General features: G+C 26.0%; 2 protein-coding genes across 4 annotated transcripts; one reads left to right on the forward strand and one right to left on the reverse strand.

The window, feature by feature from the left end:
• Positions 1-786: 786 nt before the first annotated feature.
• LOC112683315 (prefoldin subunit 3) lies at positions 787-3,261 on the forward strand. Its single transcript, XM_025554290.1, has 5 exons — positions 787-952; positions 1,031-1,155; positions 2,689-2,848; positions 2,925-3,037; positions 3,118-3,261. Exons 1-5 carry the CDS (start codon positions 893-895, stop codon positions 3,203-3,205), a joined length of 546 nt encoding a protein of 181 aa, XP_025410075.1. The 5' UTR covers positions 787-892; the 3' UTR covers positions 3,206-3,261.
• A 186-nt stretch (positions 3,262-3,447) lies between these two features.
• Positions 3,448-15,138, reverse strand: LOC112683314 (nuclear pore complex protein Nup98-Nup96). Of its 3 annotated transcripts, none has more exons than XM_025554289.1 (26): positions 14,938-15,138; positions 14,551-14,760; positions 14,220-14,495; positions 13,557-13,777; positions 13,214-13,340; positions 12,802-12,978; positions 11,001-11,107; positions 10,650-10,932; positions 10,109-10,262; positions 9,911-10,031; positions 9,502-9,842; positions 9,266-9,441; positions 8,514-8,759; positions 7,677-8,086; positions 7,477-7,612; positions 7,247-7,393; positions 7,025-7,183; positions 6,548-6,597; positions 5,868-6,176; positions 5,394-5,793; positions 5,103-5,337; positions 4,626-5,033; positions 4,395-4,562; positions 4,161-4,261; positions 3,888-4,104; positions 3,448-3,723 (listed from the first exon to the last, which is right to left on the reverse strand). In XM_025554289.1, the coding sequence occupies exons 1-26, from the start codon at positions 14,942-14,944 to the stop codon at positions 3,546-3,548; spliced, it is 5,364 nt and encodes a 1,787-aa protein (XP_025410074.1). In that variant the 5' UTR covers positions 14,945-15,138; the 3' UTR covers positions 3,448-3,545. The 3 variants fall into 3 exon arrangements, with proteins under 3 accessions (XP_025410074.1, XP_025410073.1, XP_025410072.1); XM_025554288.1 differs by having other exon boundaries at positions 11,001-11,101; positions 13,205-13,340; XM_025554287.1 differs by having other exon boundaries at positions 13,205-13,340.
• Between the last annotated feature and the right edge of the window lie 2,090 nt (positions 15,139-17,228).

The following is a 17,228-nucleotide window of genomic DNA, read 5'->3' on the forward strand; positions in this document are numbered from 1 at the left end:
GAAAGTGACTACGTACAGAGTATCCGCAGGGGGGGCAAGTAGGGGCATCTGCGCCCCTTGGCTTTTTCATGGGTCAATTATCACAACCATTATGTAGTATAAAATATCACAAAATAAATATTTTTTGAAACGTTGAGTACCACGGTCGACACTTAGTCGACAAATGTTATGCGGATATTATGATAGGTGAATTACATATTTTTTTCACTGTTGCGCCCTCTTAAGTCATCGGTTTTCAACGTACTGTTTCGACTTTTATATGTGAATATTTAAAGTTGGTAAATACTAAATAGTTTAGTAATTGATAGTTCTTTATTTATTTTATAGAAGCTAGAAACATTTAATTTTATAAGTAACCTAAAATTATCAAATAAATGGTTTTATTTTATTTATATAAAATAAATGGATTTATTGATTTAAAGTTGCACATTAATTAATTAAAATGAATACTGTAAAATTAAGTTCTAACATTCTAACCATACACAAAATTAATAATTAAATTGTGTACATTCCCTACCTATATGATAGAAAACGTCAAAAACAATAAGATACTTTATCACTAATTAGATAATAAAACAAAAATTAAAAAATTTAAATACCTTGCCCCCCTTGACTACATACCTCATATGAGACACGGAGAAAAAGTAAAATACCGTACGGTCGGCACTGATTGAATAATTCGATGCTCTGGAAGAAACAAATTAATTTCAACGATTTGATATATCACGTTTTTAATTTTTTGATGAACCAGTGATTTCTAGAATTTTAAAAGGAAATTTATTTTTTAAATCATAAGGTTGTGTTCGGCTGCAAATATTTTTATTAGACAAAATTACTATAGATTATATAATTTTATTTTATTTTTCACTTGTATTTTCTTTGTTTAAAAAGTATGGAGAAAGAAAGTAGCAAACTGGAAAGTAATCCTCGAATACCGTCGGCTGTATTTGTGGTTTGTATATACAAAAACGTTTTTAATTTACCTTATAATTAAAATATTTTTTAAAAGTGATTTCATTATTTTATTCAGGATGATGTTGACAAGTTTATGGAAAAATCAGAAAATAGTAGTGTTGAAGAAGTACTCAAAAGATTAGATGAACAGCATAGCAAATATAAATTTTTTGAATATAATTTAATAACTAAAAGAAAAAGGTACTACACAGTTACATTTTAACATTAATTTAATTCTAATTATATTCCTTCCAAGGTAGGGGACTTTGCTGAAAAATCCATTAAAACTACATATGTAAATCATTTACTATTAGTTAAATAACTGTTTAGTAATCCAAACATAATATTTCTGATGATTAATGCTTATAGAATTTCCTTTTTGCACATCTTATTGTGCTACAGTTAACAGTCATATTTATCTTATTCTGTGCTTATCCATTAAATTAAAACCAAGCATAAGTTACCTGACACTTATTTAAGGTAGAAAACTACTATTTAAATGGTTTATAGCACTAGTGTCTAATGAGCTATGCATATTATTGTCATGAACCTTGACTGGCTATTATAAAGTGTTGTTATCTTCTGTGTTATAATACCTATTACCCCGTTTAGTACCTAAGCATATACATGCATAAACCTGTATTTCAGGTGTACCTATAATACTTTTGGGCCCTATCTTAACAAAATGTTAGTGTATCTATTTAATAAATTATATTGTACAAATAATTAAATATAACTTCAATGGTCCCCACATACTGCCGCGGTGGCGGTGACAATATTAAAATCGCAGACCTAAACACATTGTAACAGTGGTGATTTTTATCCAGTATAAACATAATATATTTATATATTACCATTGATTATAAATATTTATAATCAATGACATTACATACAATAATTTTATAGTTAATTAATTAATTCCTATGTCATAAATAAATTGATGATTTATCTATATAGTATGTTAGTAGATACTATATTGAGTACTTATACTATTTATATATCATATTCATTATATATATATATAATATTTTATTGATTATTTTTAATTAAGTTAAATGGTATATTAAACTATAACTTGAATAGTTTCTAGGAAATAATTAGTCGACTAATGTACACCATATATATTAGATAGTATAGGTACCATTAGTATATATTTGATAAGTCAATTGAAAATACTGCTGAGCAGTGACGGTGAAATCAAGCATGCTGCGGTTTTTAAAATATCGCAGCAACAATATTTTACCGCGGCCAAATTACTGCAGCAGTGTGCGGACTCCCATTACAATACGTGTGTACAAATTTAACGCCACCGCTACAGTGTATGGGGACCTCAATGTGGTATATTGATCCCAATGAATATGTTTTACTTGAATCTTAAATATTTTTCTCAGCTTCAATTATTCTTAATTTGTACTTTTATAGTCAATTGTAGTAGTTTTATTTTTTTTTTTATTATGAAATATTATATTTTACCAAATATTGTAGAATAAATTATAATTTGAGAAACATTAGTCAAAATACATGCCTCTTACTCTGAAATTTAAATTGTAGGGCTCCATTTACTTTTCAGGTGGTGCCCAGCAGCCCTGTGCAACTAAGTTATGGATTTATATTACTTTAGAGATCTAATATCCTATGGCATAATTCAATTAATATTCATTTTTAATTGTAATTAGTTGCCATTATATTTTTCTATTAAATAAAAATTTATATTTAAACTTTTTTTCTATATAGATTACAATCACAATTGCCAGATTTAGAAAATACATTGGATATGATCAAAACAATGAAAGCTCATAAAGGAAAACAGTTAAAAACAGATTTCTTATTATCCGATGATGTTTACGCTAAAGCACATATACCAGGAACTGATAATGTGTACCTCTGGCTTGGTGTAATTAAAATTATTTTTAGTTATCAATTAACTAAAAAACCAAAAAAAATTCTTACAATATCAATTTTATTTTAAGGCTAATGTCATGCTAGAATATAATCTTGAAGATGCTACTGAACTCATTTCAAGAAATATACAATTAGCTACTAATAATATGGGACAGGTTGATGATGATCTCGATTTTCTAAGGTATTTTTAATTTAAAATAGTAAATATTTATAAAATTTATTTAACGCAGAAGTTTAACTGTCATTTGTTATTTATATTAGGGATCAGTTTACTACAACAGAAGTTAATATGGCCAGAGTTTATAACTGGGATGTAAAACGACGTCAAGCAGCTAAAGCTAAACAATGAAAATTATAAATACAGAAATATTGGAAACTAATAAATGCTTCTTTTTCAAAAATTAATTTAACTTTTTATTAATTACGATATGAATTCATGTTTTATTTTAGTAAAAAATTTCATTGTTGCTTGTATCAAAGTTTATAATTCTGTCATATTTTTTTTTTTTATTTAACTATAAATATTAATATAATAACATAATCGTGGTACACAATTGTTTTATACCTATTAATAAAAATATTTATAATACATATTTACAACTTTTTAATTATATTTTCAAGGTTAAAATTCAGGATATAATTCAGAAATTTAATTTCAATAAAAAAGAAAAAAGATAACTCAAATACATTTAAATACAATGAGATATTGTGAGTACTAATTCATCTAATGCATAATCTTCAGTAAGTGTTAACTTGTTCAAAGGTTGAACTAAAGATTTTAAAATCTTACGATTTTCTGGTTCAATTTTTGTTATTAATTGTCCGATTTGCAAAGCTATGGAACTTGATACTTCAGTTTTAATCATTCTAAAAAATATATGATTTTATAAATACAAAATTTTTCAATAATAAAAGATTAATTATTGCTAAGTAACCAATAGAAAATATAATTCAAAATATTAAATTTATTATTAAAACCTATAATTAACCAACAAAGTAATATAGTAATATGTTTAATACTTATAAATTACCTTTCTTCAATAGTCTTTTCGGAGAAATATGATACTCGCTCACATAATGATATGATATATGTTACTGCTTTTTCAGAAGTCATTTTATTTACTTTTTCATCAAATTTTAAATAGTCTAGTAGAGTTAAGCTATCTAGCATAACTGTAGGTACTGAATCATTTATCTTGGATCCTTCTATTAACCAATTCAATAATTGTTTCAATGTGTTTTTGCCTTCTAAAATTTAAATTAAAAAAAGTTTATTCTTTCAAAATAATTTCAAGAACTAATACCTTTTTGTAGAATGAAATCTGCAAGTAAATGACTCACAAGTACATTATGAGCTTCTTCCCACCGTTTTGCTTTTAGGTAACAAATTGTTGCTTCTAAATACCTTAACATTTAAAAATAAATAAATATTGTTTAATACTAAAATCCCTAAAGAATTTTCAATTAAAAACATTAAATAAGAATTTTAAGTAAAATAAATGATTTTAAAAAATAGTTAACAATATATAATATTTTACTTTTTATATGTTGCAGCTAAAATAGCCTTAGCATTGTAAATTAATTCATGTTCAATGTTTAATTTTTCAACTACAAATTTTTCTTTCTCTGAAAGAATAATGTCTTCAATATCACCTTCAGGGAGATCAACATTTCTTCCAATTACCTCTTCAACTGAGCTTTCTCTTCTACAATATCATAATTATTCTATTAATTTACTCATTCATTGTAATGTAATTTAAATATATTACAATTGATCATCTTTGATATGTAGTAGAATGAATACAGCCCAATGCCATAGTCCATGTGATACTAATTGTGAAGCAAAATTTGAATGTAACTGATTAGCATATGTATCCGTCATTTGTGTATAGCCTAGAGACTGTAATGTATTATACAAAAGCCAGCTAAAACTATAATCTAAAGGATCTTGCGTATGTGAAAGAGGATTTACAATTTTGTAAATTTCATACGCTGAATTTGTATAGAGTTTCATTAAATGGTAACAAACATCAAATGTTGCAAATATATCATTATTATCTATTGTACAACCATTATGTGAATAGTATGGTTTACATGCATATGGGTCATCGCTTTCGAATGAACTTTCGTAAGCATCCAATGCATCACTAATAGTACCAGATGGAGGCTGTATGTACCTATAATTAAATTTAACATCAAGTAGTAAAAATTCAATGCAATAATAAATCGTAATTTACTAAAATTACCACAAGTGCAGAGCAAAAGCTCTAATCCAATCTAAATTTTCACAAACATTTACTATTCCTTGGTTAGAATCGAATAAAGGTTGACCAGATATCAAGGTGTACAGTTTAAGATGGTCAATATCTATGAATAAATCAGCTTTACTATTGAACCATTGCCAAAGTTGTCGTTGAATGCAACATCTAACAGAATTTTCACTGCCTAATTGTGCTAATAGCATAGCTAAATTGAATTCATCTGAAATAAAAATACATTTGTATAAAAAAAAAAACAGGAATTTAATAATTACTCACTATTAGAAATAGCTAAATCGCAAGCTTCCATAATTTTGTGGGCTGAAACCAGTCTTAACATTTTTTTGGATATAGAATCATTAGTACATTTAAGATCTTCCATCTTCTCCAATATAGTTTCTAGCCAATCAGACACAGCTTGACGTCTAGCCATATTGTATACATGTTCTTGAGGGCAGTCTTTTGTAAATAAATTTTCAGGATCGCCCCATAACGCTTTAATCAATTCCCATACATGTGCATAGCATTTTTCTTCAGGAAGTTCCGAAAATTGTGCTAATAAATAACAATGTGAATGTAATGCATCTACTCCAGAAGTTGGATAAAAATATGGAAAGTTTTTTTCAACATCACAATTACTATTTGTCATACAAATTTGTAGATGTTCTGTTAATAATTCCTAAATAAAAAAAAAATTAAATTAATATTTAATATAAATATAAATATATAATGAATTTATCTTAAATGATTTACAATGAATGTCTCAGTTGGAAGAGGAGTTAAAATTTGTATTTTTTGAACAACTGTGGGAGAATAATCATCTTTTCCACGTCCAGACAATTCTGTTGCTAAGTAACTTATGTCTATTCCTTTTGATGACATAAAACTTTCTTTAGATTTTGTATTCAGTGAAATGAATGATAAATTGTATGACCACGGAATTTTTAGTGATGAAGTATCTAGCAATGCCAATTTACTAGATTCACAAGAGTTATTTAATTTCACTTCAAATGGTATACGAATACTGGAACCATATTTTAGGTTGAACCGTTGAGCTTGAAGCTGCAATAAAAAATAACCAATTAATTGTTTGATAAAATATAATAATTTAGTATTACTATATATTTAACTATACTATAACTATTATATATTACTACTTTTATAAATTTAATTTTATTAATAATTTAGTAATAATAAATGTATAAGAATAAAAATCTAGATAATGCATATAACATGGTAGCCATATTTATGATTTACTAATTAAAATTAAACCTTGTCTATTTATATTTTATAATTCATAAATAAACACAAAATTCCATCATTACTAATATTATATGTGCATCATTACACTTATTATTTATTACTTAATAACTTATTATTGCTATTTTTTTAATACTTTTTTAAATGTTAAATAAATATAAAAAAATACTTACAGGAGCAGTTAAAACTGGTTTTAAAACTTCAATCACTTGAACTTTTTTTTCTATAAAATGTTAGAAAAATAATTAGGAAAATAAAATAAGTTTAACTAACAATTCAAATTTAAATGTTAAACTCTGAACAATATATATAATCTTAAGAGTTAGTTTCATTTTTAGCATTCTTAAATTGTATGATTTAATAAAAAAATATAACCATATCAAGAGTTCCAATAATTCACAATAAATAATAACATTTTTAGATGCACTATATCTTAAAATTGAAATTACTGAAACAAATAAATATCTAGTACTATAATTAATTATAAAAAATAATATTTATAAAAACATAATTTACCTAATATTATCAAAACATGTTTTTAGTTAAGATAAATTTTATCTTTAAGATTTAATATAAAAATTTAAATTGAAGGATTATAGAAAGTGTCATAAATATTTGTAGACTACATATACTTAATTAATTTATATTACTTTGTTTTGAAATGAAACATTTTGGAGACACTTGATTATCTGTTGGAGTGATAATGGACTTAGACTTGGAAAATCCATCATAATGTTTAGGACTAATTATATACTCTGGAATGGTTTCCAAAATTTTTTCCAACTTATCTTCAAATTTATCTTTTTGTTCTGTAAAAATATATTAATAAAATAGTTTATGATTCTATTCAACATTAACTAATTATATTTTACCATAAGTATCATCTTGTTCCATTGGCTCAAATTCATTATAAAAAATGTCATCAAATGAAGCTTTCATACATTGAATCTTATGTGGCTGTAAATTCATATGTTGTGACAATTGAGCAGTTACACTGATGCTATTTTCTTTATTGTTATCTAAAAGAATAATATATGTCTACATTAAACAATAATTATTTAAATAAAATAATTATATAAATTTGTGTGAAACTGGTTAATACCATTATAATGCATAATGCGTGAATCATTAGATAGTTGATTAATTGTTGAAAGTTGCATATTTGGTTTCAATAAATACTGATTAGGTGATTGAGTCCTGTCGAGACCAACAGAAAGATCTAATAATGGTTTCATAACCTATGGAAATGTGTTTGAATAAAAGGTTAAATTAACATTCATATTTTCAAAAACTTATACAAACATTTGGTTTTGGGCTTAGATTTTCTGCTGGTTTTGTAAGTTTAGGTTTTTGTGAAATTGGTTTTGGAAGAGTTTTAGATTCAATATTATTAACCACTACATTTTCTTCGTCTTCATCATCTGAGTCGATAAGAGCATACTTTGAGAAATGGTCAACATTAAAGACCCAAGACCCTGTATCTGAACGATAATCAACAAATTGAGAGTTTAATTTAGCACATGCCCTTTGAAGTTTTATAACAAAGTTTGTAGCAGCAATTCGATCAGGATTTGTGATTGGTTGCTTAGTTGTTTTATCATTAGGCCAGACACGATCCAGAGTAACAGTAGCTTTTCTATTTAATCCCTCGCCTAATGGAGGTTTATTTTCATCATCTTGATAAATTATAATTTCTCTATGTCTTATGTGAACTGAAATTACAATTTAATAATTATTTGATTATTTTTTAACTGAAAAAATTCATTTTTACTCAAGCAATTTAAAAAAAAAAAAGTGTATTATTTTATTTTATTTCATAACTAAACAATATTTGTTTATAAATATATATATACATATATATATTAATCCTGCATAATTTGTTTGTTTATTACAACTGAATGTACAATTTTAACTTCATATTTTACAACAGAATTTTTTTTCTTAATTTTATGAATTTTTCTAGAGTACTTCTTAAGAATTTAAGAATGATTTCAGTCAAAAATATACACTTAATAATATTATGTAGAAATGATTAATAAGTATAAAAATAATTTAGTAAAACATAGATAAACTGAGAAAATAAATATTTTATCAAATTAATTATGTAATAAATTCTATAAAATTTGTAATATTTCTTACCTATAGAGTCTAAGTCTAACCCGGCAACATTAAAACGATCAGGAAAAAAAACATTTCCATAATCATATCGACCTATAGTAAATCCATCAACAAAACATGATCCATCTTCATTAACCAATTCAGCCAGTTCATTCATAGGTGGAATAGTATAATATCCAATGCGTCTTAACTTCATTCCAGTAGGATGATCTTCAGCTTCAGGAGTATTAGGATCAATCAAAGGATCTTGATTATCAATAACAGAATCTAAAATATTTTCAACAAAATATAATTATAACAATCAAATTGTGTTATTTATTTTCCCTTCTTTCCTGATTACTAATTTAAGCCATTGAATTATAAACATTAGCCGACACTGGTGACAATGAGTTTATATAGTAGTAGAGTAACATAAGAGCTAGTCTTTTGTAACGCATTATTTGATTACAGATTTGATCTAGCAATGCCGGGCAAAATTGAACTGCAGTACTTATCAGTGACTGCAGTTAAACTATGCATTAATTCTAGGCTTAGTTTATTATTTTTTAAAAAATAATTTATTTAAAAAATTAGAAATCATTTGGAAATTAGATACAGGTACAATGTTAAACCAGTAATATTTAAAGTTAAAAAAAAAAAAATAAAAACCTAATAAATATTAAGTTTGAAATTAATAAACTTCATATGAATTTCATATATATTAACTAATATCAACTAATCTTTTTATTAAATTCAAAGAAACAATTTACATACTAAAATGTACTTTTGCTTACCATTAATATTATTTTTCAGAGTATCATTGACTTCTGTCTCTTTTGAAGTATTCAAACTAACTTGCTGATTGCTTTGTAATTGAGCAATTGTATTATTTTCTTCATTAATAGATAAATCAAGTTTTTGTGAATTTTTTTCAGGCGAACTTTGTTTATTTGAAAAATATAACTCTAATCTGAAAATATATCATAAATAAATGAAATATTATTTATAAAATTAATGAATTATATATTACTTTGCAAGAGGTTTAGTATGCATAATCATACTATTTCCACTATTTAATTTACTACAGTCATTAGAGTCTTTTTTTAAAATTAATTTTTTGCAGCCTGATCTTGGTGAAAAAACATTAAGCAATAAAGAATTATCTATGATTTTATTCTCTCGATTTTTCATTGATGGAGGAGATTCTTCAAGTCCATCAAATAAAGATTTACGATTAAATTGTGGGAAATTTCTACGAACTTGGGGTGCACTTTTTGGTGTTGGTATTGGAGAAACCTTATAACTACCAAACTTCTCAAGTGTTACATTTTGTGTTCGCACAAGAGATGAATCATCTACTTTAGACACATCCTATTAAAAAAAAAAAAGATAGTACCATAAATAAACAACAAAATAACTTTTATCTTAATTGTAGGTACCTTATAAAATCTTTTAAACAAAGGTGAATCACCATATGGCATTGCTTTTAATGCATCTAGTTGTAATTGAATTTGATTACTTTGTGACACTTGATTTGTAGCTAATTGAACATTGTTTGTACTAAAAAGAAAATAATAAAAGTAGAACATTTAGCTGTACACGTGTTTTTAGAGATAAAGTGATCTTGATTTTATTACTTTCCAAAAAGTCCAATTCCACCAGCTTGTTGATTAGTACCAAAAAATGAAGATCCTGTACCAAAATTATTAGTATTAGTTGAACCAAAAATTCCTGTTCCTTGTGTTCCTTGTCCAAATAATCCTCCAGGTTTTGCAGCATTATTAAATACACCTAAAGTAAAATATTATTTTATACATTTAAAAAAGAACAGAAAATAATAAAATAATTTATAGCTCCTCAAATATTCAATTTAATTAAATTATAAAAATAAAATAGTGGATTTTATCAGAAAAAATGGTTAAAACTACAAGTATTCCAAAAACAATGAAAAGTCCAAAAAAAGGAAAAATGAAATTATTGTTCAATAAAATAATTGTAAGGATAAGATAATGATTTGAATGAATAAAAATGAATTATTGTTTATTATTTTGAGATTTACAAAATATTTTTGATTATTAGTTAAAAGTAAACCCAAAAATGTTTAAATTTAACAGATTTTTAAAACCCAATACTTTATCAAATTTAGAATAATTCCAAATATACAGTAATTTTACTTACCAGTTTGTTGGTTTGCTGGTTGATTAAATAATGTTGTAGTTGGTGTCTTGTTAAATGCATTAGAACCAAACAAACTACCAGTAGCTGGTTGAGCTGCTGATGTAGCTCCAAAAGCATTGTTCGTTCCAAAAGCTGGAGTAGTCATTTGAAAACCAGTATTTGCAGGTTTACTTCCAAAAAGACCATTAGCACTAGTAGATGTATTAGTTCCAAAACCAAAACCAGTAGTTGTTTGTGTTCCTCCAATACCAAATCCTGGTTTATTCTGACCAAATAAATTATTCTAAATCAAAAAATAAAAAGTAATGTATGTAGTGCATTTAACTTGAGTAATAAAAATAAGATAATAACCTGATTAGTTTGACCAAATCCAGCAGTTTGACCAAATCCTGTAGTTGTTTGAGTACCAAAAGTTGAAGGAGCAGTACTACCAAATATATTTGTTTGAGGGGCTGCAACTTAAATAGAATAGTTAATTTAGACATTAAATATGTTAAGCAAAATATAGAAAATAAATCACATTAATTGTAAATGCAAATCTACATTGTGGTATAATTTAATATAGTTTAGTTATAAAACAAAAAAATCCAGTAAACATAAACACAGTTGATCTATTAAAATTTATAAATCCTATTAGAATAACGAATATGATTGATAGACACAATATTACTGAGTAAATAATACATATGAAATTTACAAAATAAAACAAAGTTGGTTTTTTGTCGAACTTAAAAAATGATGTACTTTAAGGTCAAGAATTTTAGTTTTCAGTCTCATTTCAAGTCTTTATAGATTATGATTAACATTTAGCAATATTAATAGTAAATATTAAAGTTTAATTTATTAAAGTTTTCCATGAAGATACATAAATAACCAAATTGAAATTAAACATTGAAAATAATACATTTAAAAGTAATAATACAGAAAAATATTTGTAAATATAATCTTCCTACTTAAATATCATAATATTATAGAAATATTGTATTTTTCTAAAAATCCCATAGTTCAAGAAAAATTAAAGAAAAAAATTTAGAATGAATATAGCCTAAGATTTGAAACAATTATACCTAACTACAAAGTATTACATTAAACAAATCATATAAATATCATAATACAATAAACTAGTTATGATGTCAATACTTATATTTTAGTTTTAAGTTACGCAAAACTGGTTATTTGGTTTTATTAGTTTACCTATTATCATGACTTTAAACCTTTATGGTAAGTTACCAAATACCTAGTTTTTTAAAACTTTTTTAGTAAAAATATTTACCTATTAAATTATTGTTAATCCTAATAATTCATGTTATTTATCTTTAATAAATATTATTATTTTAAATAAGTGAATTTGCTATAATTTACAATATGAAATAATTACTTGTAAGTTTATAGTATTTTTGTTAATATTTAATGTTTTGCATATTCAAAATGATCTCTACATTTAAAGAATATAAAATACATTAAAAGAATGTTTAGTCATCATGATTGTGCCCACTAACATTATAACTCACTTACTTGCCATATTAATTATAAATAGGATAGGTTAGGTTAGGCTAACTTCTCTTAAAGGTCTTTACCATGTGCTCGTTAGATCAATATTGGAATATGTAGTTATTGTGTGGGATCTGTACACTTTAAAATAACATTAATGAAACTGAAAGAGTTCAATGCAAGTTTCTTAATTTCACCACTTGGATACTTAAAAATAACCATTTACCTCACGATTATGAGCCAGTGTTTGACAAATTAATTCGCTCTTCTCTAGTGGATCGGCGTAGTAATGATAACCTAACTTTTTTAAGAAAACTTATTGGTGGTTCAATAGACTCCACTGAATTATTAAGCCAAATAAATTTTAAAGTTCCTAGCTGTCATTCGCGCTTACCCTATCCTTTCTACATCCCTATTTGCAATATTTGTAACTATTCTCATAATCAACCCATGTTAATGATGATGCGCATTGCTAATGAGAACCCTGTCTCTTTTGATTATTAGTTGTAATTTCATCATACTAATGTAAACCTTCTTACACATTTTCTTATAAGTTATTTGTATACAACATTTATGTTACTATCATGTATATTATATTGTATCTTAAATTATCTGTACTTGGGCCACGGCCAGTTCTAAAATAAAATAAGATAAAAGTTACCTCCAAATGGTTTAGATGTCTGGGCTGTATTGGCTCCAAAAATACTAGGTTGAGTTGTATTCATACCAAATGATTGAGTTGGTGCTTGGGCACCAAACGCTGGAGTTGTTTGCTGTGGTTTTCCAAATATACTATTCTGTGCACCAAAAACATTGGTAGTACCAGTATTCCCAAATCCTATTTGATTAATAATGCATATTAATGGATTAATTCATAAGTGTACCTATTAAAAACAACTTAAAAATTGATAAATTTTTTTTTTAGATGTAACAGAATTTTGATAAATTTTATATATTTTAGTATTTTGAAATTAAATCGATGATTATAATTAAGTCTATAAAAATATTCTTCAATAATTTAAACTTGTATAAAACAAATTATAAAAATGGAGGTAAAAACTTACCTCCCATACCTGGTGTTGTTGAAGATGAACCAAAAAGTGGTTTATTTTCATTGGATCCAAATAAACCTGTATTTGTAGTTGTTGTTGAACTAAATAAAGGCTTAGAAGATCCAAATAATCCACTGCTGACCGCGCCCTAGGGGTAAAATATAGGGGTAACAGCTTAGTGTTAAAATATATCTTAAAAGTATAAAATGTATACTAATATATATATTATTATTAATTAATAATACATTTAATGTATTATTAATTTATTTAATTGTAATTATACTTGTATTATTATATTATAATTATCATATTATATAATAAAATTAATTAATTTCATTATTTTAAGTTTAAATTTTTAAATTACCTGTTGACCAACTTTTCGATTAGCACTATAATCTTCATATCTAAGTTCTTCAAATATTTTTGATTCATATTCTTTCATAACAGTTATTGACTGATGTCTAGTATTAATTGTTTGGTTAACACCATTTTTTACCATTATATCAGTACCAGTTACAGGGTTAAACTTTATAGTTGTACCACCGGCAGATGATGCCCCAAATCCAGGCGTAGAGCCAAATGTACCTGTAGTAATTAGAAAGTACAAATTACTTAAGATACTTTTATTTAAAATGTTTTATAATCATTAAATTAAATACAATAGACATTATTTAATGTTAATAAATAAATAATATATTCATCGAATAATAGTCTTCTTCATAAAAAACCACATTAACTAATAAAATAAAAAATTAATTTTTTGAATTTGGAAAATTAATGTGAATACTTCATAAATCCAAGTCTTAAATGTTGAAAATAATTTCAAGCATTTAACATTTAAACTTATTTCAGAATATTACTAAACAGATAATGTGATAAAAACAACAAAAAAGTGAAAAGCTCTAAATCCTGAATTAAAACTTCAATAATTTTTATACCTTCTTAAAATTTATCCACTTTACATGAGTAGAAGTTTAAATAAATTCATACACAACTACAATGATTATAGTAAAATAATTTTTTATACCTGTATTAGCAGTGCCAAACATTCCTGTACCAGCAGTGCTTGTTTGAGGTGTCCCAAATAAATTACCAGTTGGCTGTGCAGCAGGAGCTCCAAAAGAGAATCCTGTACCAACTGGTTTTGATTGTCCGAATGATGTATTAGTATTACTTGAACCAAATATTCCACTTCCAGCATTGGCCACCATTGAAGCATTTTGCTGGCTGAATAATCCTCCACCAGTTGATGCTTGTGTAGCAGTTGGAGTTCCAAATAGTGATGTTTGGCCAGTGTTGAAACCTAATATAAAAATGTATTTAAGTTTCTCTTTTTTTTAGAAAGAAAAATGATTAACCTCCAAATGTCGGTTGAGCTGTTGGTGTTTGACCAAAAGCTGGTGCAGCAGCAGTAGTACCAAAAAGTCCAGTATTTGGTTGTGTTGTCTGATTAAATAGCGATGTATTAGTTTGTCCAAAGACAGCAGGTGCTGCAGGTTTACCAAAGGCTGACTGACCAAAACCAGACGTATTACCAGCACCCCCAGAAAATGCTCCTGACCCTGAACCTGGAATTACATAATATATCAAAAACATGAGTTGAATGTACATATTAAACAGATTTTCAGTTTATAATATAAATATACTTAAATTAAAACTGTAATTATTCTAAATTATAATTAAACATACGTTTATTATACACTTACTAATATCATAATTATTAATAAAATTGAGAAATCACTTACCAAACATTCTTACAAATGTAATTTACGATGACTGTAATTTAAATGTCATAACTGTGAATCACAATTCATCAACTTTTAATATTAAACTAAAAAATAATAGTATTACGATTTTCGCTCAAATAATATGAAGTTTACAAAATAAGTTATAATTTGAGGAAAACGTGAAACTCCGACGCAACAAAAAATAACTGAAAACCGTGAGAAACAATACTAATGATAAAGTGTGATATGAATGAAGTACCAACCATAAAATAATTACTCAATTACACCAACATAACAAATGTTTTTATTTACAATAACTATTGTGCACAATATTTTATGGAAGCCATTTTATGGGTTTAAAAAAATAGCGCGAGACAAATTCAAAATAATAAATATGAAAATCGAATTAAATAAAAATCAGTTGAAACTAAGCAATAAAATATTCTATCATTTTATATTTTAGTATTTATACTTTTTTTTACTGAACAATGTAGTAAGAAATTAATTTTGTGCACATATTTTTCTAATTCTTCTTCGCCTTCTTACCAACTATTTAGGGTCAGCCACCCTTGTCCACCACGTAACTGATTAAGTGGCAATACCCCACGCAATAAGACTAATAATAACACCACGTGATTTTTTTTATATTATATTAAATATATAGTAGAGGTACAAACATAGTATAAAATATACTTATCTACGTATTTCTTGATAAGATGCTATTTACAAATAACTGTTATGTTTAAATGCCAGTGTTTTTTATAAAAATTTAAACTGACTCGCCAACTAAAAAAAATTAGAACATTTTTCTTATACAATTTTAGAAATAAATAAAATGGTTATTTTATAATGTTCCGGGAAATAATATCCCACATAAATACCCTATACAAACATAAAAAAATCTAAAAATCGTGAATGTCCTGCTAAAATCGGGACAATCCTAATAATCAGCAATGAAATGACTGCCTTCGCAAATTAAATTTAGAAGAAATTTTTGAAATTATTTTAAAGAAAGAACTACCGGTTGCGTCAAATCGTGTTGCATGCCGTCAAGTCAATAGTTTTGTGTTGATGAAGAGTGGAAATATGTTCAAATAATAACTCAACTTTTAAATTTAATTACTATTTTTTATTGTAAAATATTAGAAGTTTAATAAAAATTAAATAGTAACCCTCACCATAGTCACATCTACCCAAATCATGACCTTCCCCTTAAAATAAAACTCTTATTATACACAAGTCTAGCCAAAACTACATCCCTCCTCTTCAATCGTATCCCTCAATGCATCCTCAATCCCCTAACGAAAATCACAACTCTCCCATTAAAATGAAATTCTCATCACATACCTATTTCAAACCACAACCTTCTTCAAAAAACGAAACTTTGATTACAAATATTACGAAAATCATAACCTTTCCTTAAATACACCACTTCACCCCACTTCTCTCGCCAAGCACTGTTACCCATAGAAAAAAACAGTATAATTGTATACATTTAATATTATTACACTATAATAAATTAGTGCTCTTGATTTGATGTGGTTAATACCCAGGTACCTGGGTACTCATTTATCCGGGTAATACCCGATTTTGTAGGTAATCAACGTTTTCGGGTAGTGAGTACCCATTACCCAAAATTTTCGAGTACCTGATGGTTTTTGATATACGTAAACGGTTTAGCTAAGTCTTAACTACTAAGAGGTAATCAATATAAAATTATACATTACACAATTATTCAAATAAAAAATATTAAAATATTTCCTCTTTTAAATTAACAAAATTAAGCTTTAAAAATAAAATCATTAGTATTTTATGTCTTATTAGTGATATTATATTTCAATAATTAGTTTATTCAAGTATAATGTCGAATAACATGTTAAAATCTATTATAAAGCCTATATTTAAATTTTGCAGATAACGAATACAGTGGCCTTATTCGTTACCTTTATAGCAATTATTTATAGCTAAGCAGATAATAATAAATAATCACAATCATCGGCGTACATACGGGATGAGGAGGCGTTCAAACCCACCTCCAGGACCAAAAAAAAAAGAACATTGAGATATTATTTATGACGTGTAATATATTCATAGTTTCATAGTTACGCTTTGAACTTAAAATATACTATACAAAAATTATAATAATTGAATAATTATATTGATAGATGTGTGAAAAGTTTTGTTAACTATACTGTTTTTATATTCCTAAAGCTACTAATTTACTGTAATTATTAACCCTTTGTCGACCAAGCATCGAATTAAGATATTTTTTAAATTTTTTTTGCACAAACATGTTATATTTGACCTAT

This window comes from Sipha flava, unplaced genomic scaffold (assembly GCF_003268045.1).
Source record: "Sipha flava isolate LNK unplaced genomic scaffold, YSA_version1 224_pilon_pilon, whole genome shotgun sequence".
NCBI lineage: Eukaryota > Metazoa > Arthropoda > Insecta > Hemiptera > Aphididae > Sipha > Sipha flava.